Raw genomic sequence first — 9635 nt, 5'->3', positions numbered from 1 at the left:
CAGACATTAAGGGTATAAGTCCTACTGTTTGTATGCATCAGATCTATTTAGAGGAAGACAACAAACCTTCTAGGGAGATGCAATGTCGACTAAACCCCAATATGAAAGAAGTAGTTCGAACTGAGGTTCTTAAGCTATTAGATGCAGGAATTATCTACCCTATTTTAGACAGTAAGTGGGTCAACCCCGTTCAGGTTGTTCCCAAGAAATCTGGTATTACTGTAGTCCAGAATGATAACAATGAGTTAATCCCGACTCGAGTGACCACGGGTTGGCGTGTTTGTATTGACTATAGGAAATTGAACAAGGTCACTAGGAAGGACCACTTTCCCCTTCCCTTCATCGACCAGATGCTAGAGAGATTAGCTGGACATAGTCACTACTGCTTTTTAGATGGCTACTCTGGATATAATCAGATCGTTATTGCCCCAGAAGATCAGGAGAAAACCACTTTTACCTGTCCCTTTGGTACCTTTGCGTATAGACGCATGCCTTTCGGGCTATGTAATGCCCCTGCGACTTTTCAGCGTTGCATGATGAGCATATTTTCTGACATGGTAGAACGGTTCTTAGAGGTCTTTATGGATGATTTTTCAGTGTTTGGTTCGTCTTTCGATGAGTGCTTGCATCATTTGTCATTAGTTTTGACTAGGTGTAAGGAAAAGAATTTAGTGCTTAATTGGGAGAAATGTCACTTTATGGTTCGTTCAGGAATTGTTCTAGGGCATATTGTTTCTTCAAAGGGTATAGAGGTGGATAGAGCCAAAGTTGACCTTATTAAAACTTTACCAGTCCCAAAAACCGTAAGAGATATTAGGTCATTCTTAGGGCATGCTGGTTTTTATCGTCGTTTCATTAAGGATTTTAGCTTGATGTCTAGACCTCTTTGAAATTTGCTTGCAAAAGATTTTAAGTTTGTCTTTGATGATGCTTGTTTATAGGCTTTTGAGAAGCTTAAGTCATTACTCACGACCGCCCCCATAGTCCAGGCACCCAACTGGAACCTACCCTTTGAGATCATGTGTGATGCTTCAGATTATGCTATTGGTGTTGTGCTAGGTCAGCGAGAAAATAAGTTACTTCATGTGATTTACTATGCTAGCAAAACTCTGAATGATGCCCAGTTGAACTATACCACTACCGAGAATGAACTATTAGCCATTGTGTTTGCCTTAGACAAGTTTAGACCCTATCTCTTAGGTTCTAAGATCATCATATATACTAATCATGCTGCTTTAAAATATCTTTTTTCTAAGAAGGATACTAAACCTAGATTGATTAGGTGGATTCTGTTATTACAAGAGTTTTCTCCAGACATTAGAGACAAAAAGGGTGCCAAAAATGTTGTAGCAGATCACTTGTCTAGGCTAGTTGTTAGTTCTCCAGATGATTCCCTTCCTATAGGGGATAGCTTTCCTGATGAACAATTGTTCTTTGTTACCCAATTACCTTGGTATGCGAATATAGTGAACTATCTTGTTACTGTTCGAATGCCCCAACATTGGGGTAAACAAGATCGTTCTAGATTTTTAGCTGAGGTTAAGCACTTCTTTTGGGATGATCCTTATTTGTTTAAGTATTGTCCAGACCAGATTATTAGGAGATGTATACCTGAGAGTGACCAGTCCAGTATTATTTCCTTTTGTCATGATCATGCTTGTGGAGGTCACTTTAGTGCTAAGAAAACTACTGCTAAGATATTGCAGTGTGGACTCTATTGGCCTTCGTTGTTTAAAGACTCCCACAGTTACTGAGTTACTTGTGAACGATGCCAGAAATTAGGAACCATTTCCCGTAGGAACATGATGCCCTTGAACCCTATTTTAATTGTTGAGGTCTTTGATGTGTGGGGTATTGACTTTATGGGTCCGTTTCCTAATTCTTTTGGTAACCTATACATCCTTGTCTCCGTAGACTATGTCTCTAAGTGGATTGAGGCGGTTGCGTGTAAAACCAATGACCATAGGGTTGTGATTGAGTTCTTGAAAAATAATATACTTACACGTTTTGGTACACCGCGAGCTATAATTAGTGATGGAGGGTCGCACTTTTGTAATGGGACTTTTAGGCTTCTGATGAAGAAATATGGTATTACACATAAGGTAGATACCCCGTATCATCCACAGACTAGTGGTCAGGTAGAGGTTTCCAATAGGGAGATAAAACGTATATTAGAGAAAACAGTTAATCCTAATCGGAAAGACTGGTCGTCTAGGCTTACTGATGCCTTATGGGCTTACCGTACTGCGTTTAAGACACCCATTGGAATGTCGCCTTATCGGATTGTTTATGGCAAGGCATGTCACTTACCTGTTGAGTTAGAACACAGAGCTTATTGGGCTGTTAAGCAGCTAAATTTTTCACTTGACAAGGCAGGAGCCCATAGGAAACTCCAGCTCAATGAGTTGGACGAGATTCGTATAGATGCTTACGATAGTGCGAAGGAGTATAAGAACAAAATGAAACTTGTGCATGATAGAAACATATTACGGAAGTCATTTTCTCCAGGTCAAAAAGTTCTTCTGTATGACACTCGTTTGCATCTATTCCCAGGGAAACTGCGCTCTCGGTGGACCGGTCCTTTTGTGGTCCGTACTGTTTTTCCTCATGGAGCTGTTGAGATCGAGACACTGGATGGTAGTAGTTCTTCGAAGGTTAATGGTCAGCGATTGAAGCCCTTTTTAGAGCCTTTTCCTACAGATGATGTTGAGGAGGTCCCTCTGGAGGACCCTGTTTACCCTTGATTGACTATCGAGGCGATTTGTATGTTGTATAATTTTTGTATTCAGTTTTTGGTTTCACTTCACTCAGGTACTATCTTTCCGAACTCTCTCTTTACTATTTCCTCATGTTACTTATATTTTTGGTACTGTTCTTTCATGCGAAACATTGAGGACAATGTTAGATTTAAGTTTGGGGGTATGGGAGAAACTTTTTAGTTGCCATACGAATAAATAAACTCCAGAGCTTAGAAATTTATGCCTATTTAGGATTGCACTAACTAATCTAAGTGGATGGAAGCATTTTGATTGTAGGAGTTGAGGAACCAATCTGATTAGATGACAACATCTAGAAGAGTCTATTCATAAAAGCACAGAGCTCAGGTGTTAGAAATAACATGATAGTTTCACCATATCTCGTTGAGTCCTTTTCACTTCTATTTTTATTTTATTTTGTTTTTAAACTATGTTTCTCTAAGTGATAGGTGGGGCCCACGATTCAAGTTGTTACCAATGCTAGGGTGAATTAGAGTGATTGAGATACCATGAAAAAAAAAAAAGTTGAAAAAGAAATGAAAAAAAAAAAGATGAAAAAAAAAATAAATAAATAAAAATTTGAGACCAGACCATTTGACCAAAAGGAATAAATTCAATAAAGTCGACCACTGGTACCCTTGTATATGCCAGTTGTGTTGACCTAGAGTTAGGTTATCGACCACTGGTACCCTTGTATATGCCAGTGTGTTGATATTAGTCAGACTAGTATCTCAATCCATTAGGATAGGTTCATTTTGGCGGAGGCCTTCAGACAGATATGGGAAACGTCGTTCACTTAGTAAACATCAAAACCATACATGTTTTTCTATATACATCTTCTTGATCTATCCATGTGATTAGTTTTGACTCCGAATATGATGTCCATAGTGCAACTATCTGAGTAGAGCTCTGTCACTTTATATGAATTTTAGTATGCTTGAGTGCAAACTCGTGTACAGCAATTGGAATTTCGCATCAGGGTACTTCTTCCTGTAGTCAATAAGTATGCCAACCAAGGAGATTCTTTAGTGCCTTCCAAGGTTCTGCGTAGATAGCTAAGGTCTGGAGTACAGGTTTTGTGGGTATATCTCTGGTAAGCCCTCCCGAGACTATAACTCGGCCACTAGGGCCACCTAGGGGTTTAAAGGCTTATTGCATACGCTAAATGCAATCGACGATGCCTGCGACAGTGAGTTAGGATTTTATTTTGTAGTTTTGATTTGCTCGGGACTAGCAAATAATAAGTTTGGGGGTATTCGATAGACGCATTTATGTGTCTAATATAGCCCAATTGTATATTGTGTTAGTACCCATTTTTGTACTTATTATGACTTTTTATGTCCCTGTAGGTATTTCTGGAGAAATAAGCTTTTGCGGCGAAATTGACTAAAAAAGTGGTTTTTGCGCTCGAGGGAGAAAATTACTATACGGACTCTCACTTTGGATAAGGGGTAACCTAATTACTAAGGGGTGACCCATTTCCAGGCATCTGCTAAAGGGAGACCGGGACTGGATAGGGGAATGTCACATTTCTTCACGTTTTCAAAAATGCATTTTTGGCGGGAAAATGCATGCAGCGAGGAGCAGATTTGGAGATCGAATTTCTACGTGATTTTAGGAGATTCAATGGTTGTATTTGGTACGTATGGACTCTACAAGACTCAACAGGTCTGTTACAATCGATTGGACCCAACCAATTGGGCTGGAATGGCCGAGAGAGGGTTTCAAAGTCTCAACAGAGAGACGTGTTCTGTTTCAAGTTTAGAAGATTTTTGAGAGATTTCTGGAGGACTTTGACGCCAGGATATGGATGTACCTGGTCCTGTTCAAGTATTATTTGGAGTTTGGAGATTTTAGATAACTCAGAAGAGGTCAGAAGACGCGTACAGGGAGGATTGAAGAGAGATATTCTCTTAACTGCACGGAGAAGAAATCTTGAATTTATACGAGATATTTGGGGTCTGTGGGATATATAAGAGTGGTTTCAAGTCATAAAAAGGGTTGAAAAACCTTAGGAGAGAGTTTAGAGTCGAGGAGAGCCGAGGAGAAGCGATTACAGAGAGTTACGGTGTTGCTGCTGCTGCTGTTCGAGGAGGAAGAAGAAGAGGAAGAACAGACCTGCTAAGGCAGTCGTTCTTCAACAGTCTTAAAACAGAAACGAGTGTCGTTGTTTTACAGCAACAGAAAACTATCGTTTAATTTTCAGCACTTACCCCTTTGTAACAGTGACGCTGTAACACTTCTGCAGCGTTGCTAATTCCTGTTTCATCTTATATACATCAATAAAAACACCTATTTTAGCCATGAATTTATCTTGTGAGTGTGTTTTTGGGATGAGGAGCTAAACCCATTAGCCGAGACGACGGAGGAAGCCATTGATCCATATTGATTGGTATAATTCTAATTTTATTATTTATTGCAATATTATTATTTGATTATTTGCATGGAATTGAATTTGAAATATTAGTTTTTATTGAATAGTTGTGAATTATTTTGATGAAGCATGCTGGGTTTTAAAAACTTTTGATGTTTTATACTTTGTGATTACAATTATTACTTCAAAAATATATTTGAGGCAAATATTAGAATTATTTTTAAAGATAGAATTGCATGAATATTATTTAGAGTTTAATATTTATTTGGTCAATGGTGGAATCCTAGTCTTGGTATTTTTCTCCAAAACTTTGAATTATTTTATTTAGTTGCATGTTTAATTTAAATCTATAAAAATTGTTTTCTTCACAAGTCTGAAAAAAACCTGTTTACCACTACAACTACAATCACTACTTTTGATAATTCTCGGGACATATCCCCGAAAATTGGAGTACTGGACAGATCCCCAAGATTACACTTGATTTTGGGGCATATTTCCAAGTTTCCCTTTTGATTATTGCACCCAACCGTCATTTGGATGTTGGTTGCTCCAGTATTTTGACTAGGCACATTGGTTGATGTTTGCTGCAGTATTTAACTAGGCACATAGGTTGCCAAGTTTCCTCAGGTACTTGGATAATCATCCCATGGTTAACGAAGACTGAATGATGTGAATAATTATTTAATTAAGTTTTTGCAATCACTTCCATTCTATTTAGTACATGAAATATTAATTAGCACTCTTCATCTCTTAGTTGTGTGCATAGACAGAAATCTAGAGAGAGAGAAAGCTAGAGAGTGAGGAGTAAGTCAAACACTTGACTGAATCCCTAGCAGTTAGTATAACCTAACAAGCTCGATTCCTTGTTTGGTTTGATCTTGCAAAGCTTCGCCTGTTTCTTGATCTTTAAGTCGAACTTGGATTGGCTTAAACGTATAAAACTTAGCGCATATAACGTAATAAGCAAGATTTATAACTTGCAATAATGTGATCAACCAGTAGAAGTACTCTAATTTGCCTTTGTTAATATTATCATCGGGAAGCCAATTTGATGATTCTCCGTCGGTACCTCCAACCTTTGCACTATATTTATGAACTAATGAAACTAACAATGAACTGCAATAGTTCCCAGCTGATATAGCAGTCCAAAAAAGTGCAGCAGCTGTACTTCTCATACTCTCAGGAGCTTGGTCATAAAAGAATTCAAGATGCCCTATTGACATAAAAGCTTCAGCTATACCATGAAGCGCATATTGTGGAACAAGCCAAAAAACTGATATTGGTATGACCGTATCTTTGTTATCAGTTAAACCATAGGCTCTAGCAACACTTTTACGTTTAACTTCAACGAATCCGGCAACAAATGTAGCCAATACCGATATAACAAAACCGATACCCATTCGATGTAAGAAAGATATTCCCCGATCTAAACCCGTGTACTTTCTTGCGATTTTGATCAAAATTCGATCGTACACTGATATTGTTACTAACATGGTAACAATTGTGAAAACCGACATTGAACCGGGAGGAATTTGGAATGAATTGGTAAGATGTCGATCCATTGTTCGAGCTTGCTGTAATGAGAATGTATTTTGTTGTGCATATGCTGTTATTAGCAGAATCCCTGAAGCCCAAACTGGTCCCATTCGGATGACGGATTTCAATTCTTCGACCCGATGGACTGTACTTAGTCTCCATAAGTTCGGTGAGGATGTCTTGGTTTCAAAATCTTCTTCACTTGCTATTGCCGCTCGATCAAGAAAGCTGCATCACATAGTAAAAGAATATTATATTACAAAGAAAAGGAGTAAAAACTCTGTTATCAATGTACGTAAAAGTCTTCAAATATTAATGTCGGCACTAACTTCTAAGAACAAGTCTCATGGTCTTTCAATCCATGATTTTTCAAGATCCAAGTCTTATCTAGCATAATTTGGATTCTTTTCAAAGCGTCTAGTGACTTGTCACCTGGTGTGACAAGGTGGGAGTGCAAGTCACTTTAAAACATTTACCCGTAGAATTTGTTCCTCCATTTTCACTCCAAAACTCGAGTCTGGCAAAAACATGGAATTTTGGCCTTCCATCTCATAATTAAGAGAATTTATGCTTCTAAGATCAAATATAAGAATGTCATTGAAAAAATTTGGTGATTTTCATATTTGTGAAACAGTGATATAGAGGGAGTAGCTAAATACTTACCCTTCGGTTAACTCTCACTAACTAATCTATAACCCACGGCTTCCATCCTCGTTGATTTTTGTTACTCACTTGAACTAGAGCAATTGAATCATTTAGGACATGGATGCAACCTAGTGTTGGACAACTATAAAACTCCAATATCTATACTCATAATGGGGCAAAACCGATTTCACCTTTGGAGTTTTTACTACTGGTCCCCTGAGCTGTACTACATCGATATGATTGAAATGCTAGACCTTACAACAACTTCGTTTAACATCTTCGTATAGTTTGCGTAGTGAATGTGGAAATCACATGGGCTGTTCACTTATATTGTCACACTTTTGTTATAGTAACTTAACTAGAATAGCTTCTTTTAAAGTTACCCATGAACAAGTTTAATCTAGCTGTGAGTTTTACTAGCAGTCATTAAATTTGTTTCTGCATGCAGTATACATAATCAAAGAATAAAATACAAAGCATAACAGAGAAGTTCATATGATATTACCTTAACTGTTTGGTGTGAATAAGGATTCCGGTTGAAGAAATAGCAGCATCAAGTTCTTCATTTTCATAAAGCACTGTATCATTTGAAACCATCTTCAAGTTTCTTTTTCTGAAGGCCGCCACAATGACTTGTAACAACCTAGTAAAAGGACTACCAGAAGGATTCAAGTTTCGGTAAAGTGGGTAACCGAAAACGAAAACAATTATAGATAGAAGCATAGCGACTGCAGGAATTCCAAGTCCCCATCCCCAACCAATATTGTCTTGAATATATACGATAACTGTTACCGCCACCAGAATGGAAACACCCATGCTAAAATAATACCAGTTGAAGAAATTCCAAGTTTTAGTTTTTTGTTCAGGATCACGTTCGTCGAACTGATCTGCTCCAAATGCTACTACACATGGTCTGATTCCACCAGAACCGATTGCCGTTAGGAGGAGAGATATATAGAGTATTGCAAGTTGTCCTGAATTAGCTTCTTGGCAAACTTGATTTTCTTTACATGGAGGTGGCCTTAGTTGAGGAAGAACTGCCGACAGAGTCAAGCTTATCATTCCCTGGTTAATCATTACAGTTAAATAATTTTGTTAATGATAGAATAGAAAAAACTATTTACGTACATTTCTGTACTGCAAACAGAATAGACAAAAAAAAAAGAGGTACCGCACATTGGGTTTTACTTAATTATTGGGACTTTTGAGTAATATTTGATAATGCGCACATGAATATAACTTACATTACTCATTATTGGTTGTTCGTTAACTAATTAATTCGTGAGTCGTTACATCTGTTTGGCATTGATTATGGTCATGTAATCCGTTTTATTTGTCTTTATGGCAAAATCTGTGAACATGATTTTCTGCATGGTAAATTTTTTTAATTGAACCATGAAAAGTTTACAACGACCCGAACTAGTGCAAGCTGTTCATGTTCAATCATGCATGTTACCGGGGACTGATCAAAGGTTATTAGTTGGTCCCTGAAAAAAACAAGCCAGTGTTACAAAGTTCTGTATAGACGATAAACTGAAGCAGGAAAATTTATACCAGTGCTGTATCACCAAGGACATGCCAGTAGTCTAACCATTGTACGTATAGTGAGCACTTTTAGTAAAACATATACAAAACATATCAATAATGTATATCAAGATTGAACAGATGCATGGTAAGTAGCATTTATATTTTTTACATGGGCAATTGTGGTAGCTGCAGCTCCCTTAGGTCCCTGTTAAAATGAAATTCTGGCATTGCCGTTGCTTCCAAAACCACCACTGCCACAATATTCCTACACAAAACGTATGAAAGCCACTAAAAATAATTTATCCGCATCACTGATGGCAGTAACAACAAAAACAATATTCCAAGAAGTACTTCACCCATGCAACCCAATCCTATGCATGCATCACGAAATCATGATATGGTTTCAGTGGTAAAGTTGATGGGAGGCTGGTTATGATGTGGGCGCATGCGCATGTCCTATTTTGTAACTGTCTATATTCTTGTGGCGTGAGTGATAACGTAGCCCTAGCTAACTTGCAAAACCAAAGCGTCGACGGACCGATTTGAAGTTCTCTAACCATGATTGAGAGAGAACCAACCAAAAACAAACAGAGAGATTGAACAATACATACACATATTAGAGAAGAAGATAAGCAGCGTAGTACTAGTACTCTCTAGCTAGAAGCTGGAGATGGAGGATAAACATCATGTTCTGTGATACTGCAACAGTCCACATGTCACGAGTTGAACTGTACTTATCAAGATTTTGTAAATTAATTCCGTGAACGAATGCAACAAGTAGCACTAGCTAGTTACTT

The 9635-nt window shown here is 37.9% G+C and overlaps 1 protein-coding gene across 1 annotated transcript; it reads right to left on the bottom strand.

Annotated features, from left to right (window-relative positions):
- Positions 1–5779: 5779 nt before the first annotated feature.
- On the bottom strand, positions 5780–8373 carry LOC113348763 (protein NRT1/ PTR FAMILY 3.1-like). Its single transcript, XM_026592622.1, has 2 exons — positions 7817–8373; positions 5780–6894 (listed from the first exon to the last, which is right to left on the bottom strand). Exons 1-2 carry the CDS (start codon positions 8371–8373, stop codon positions 5967–5969), a joined length of 1485 nt encoding a protein of 494 aa, XP_026448407.1. The 3' UTR covers positions 5780–5966.
- Positions 8374–9635: the final 1262 nt, after the last annotated feature.

The sequence above is a fragment of the Papaver somniferum genome, chromosome 2, assembly GCF_003573695.1.
Source record: "Papaver somniferum cultivar HN1 chromosome 2, ASM357369v1, whole genome shotgun sequence".
NCBI classification, from domain to species: Eukaryota; Viridiplantae; Streptophyta; class Magnoliopsida; order Ranunculales; family Papaveraceae; genus Papaver; species Papaver somniferum.
This window is presented reverse-complemented; position numbering and strand designations above follow the sequence as displayed.

Bases quoted from the DNA above. Each gene is read 5' to 3' on its own strand.
- LOC113348763 (XM_026592622.1), bottom strand. From the start codon at position 8,373: ATGATAAGCTTGACTCTGTCGGCAGTTCTTCCTCAACTAAGGCCACCT. The intron at 6,895-7,816 runs GTAATATCATAT...TATGTGATGCAG, and splicing joins ATTCACACCAAACAGTTAAG to CTTTCTTGATCGAGCGGCAA.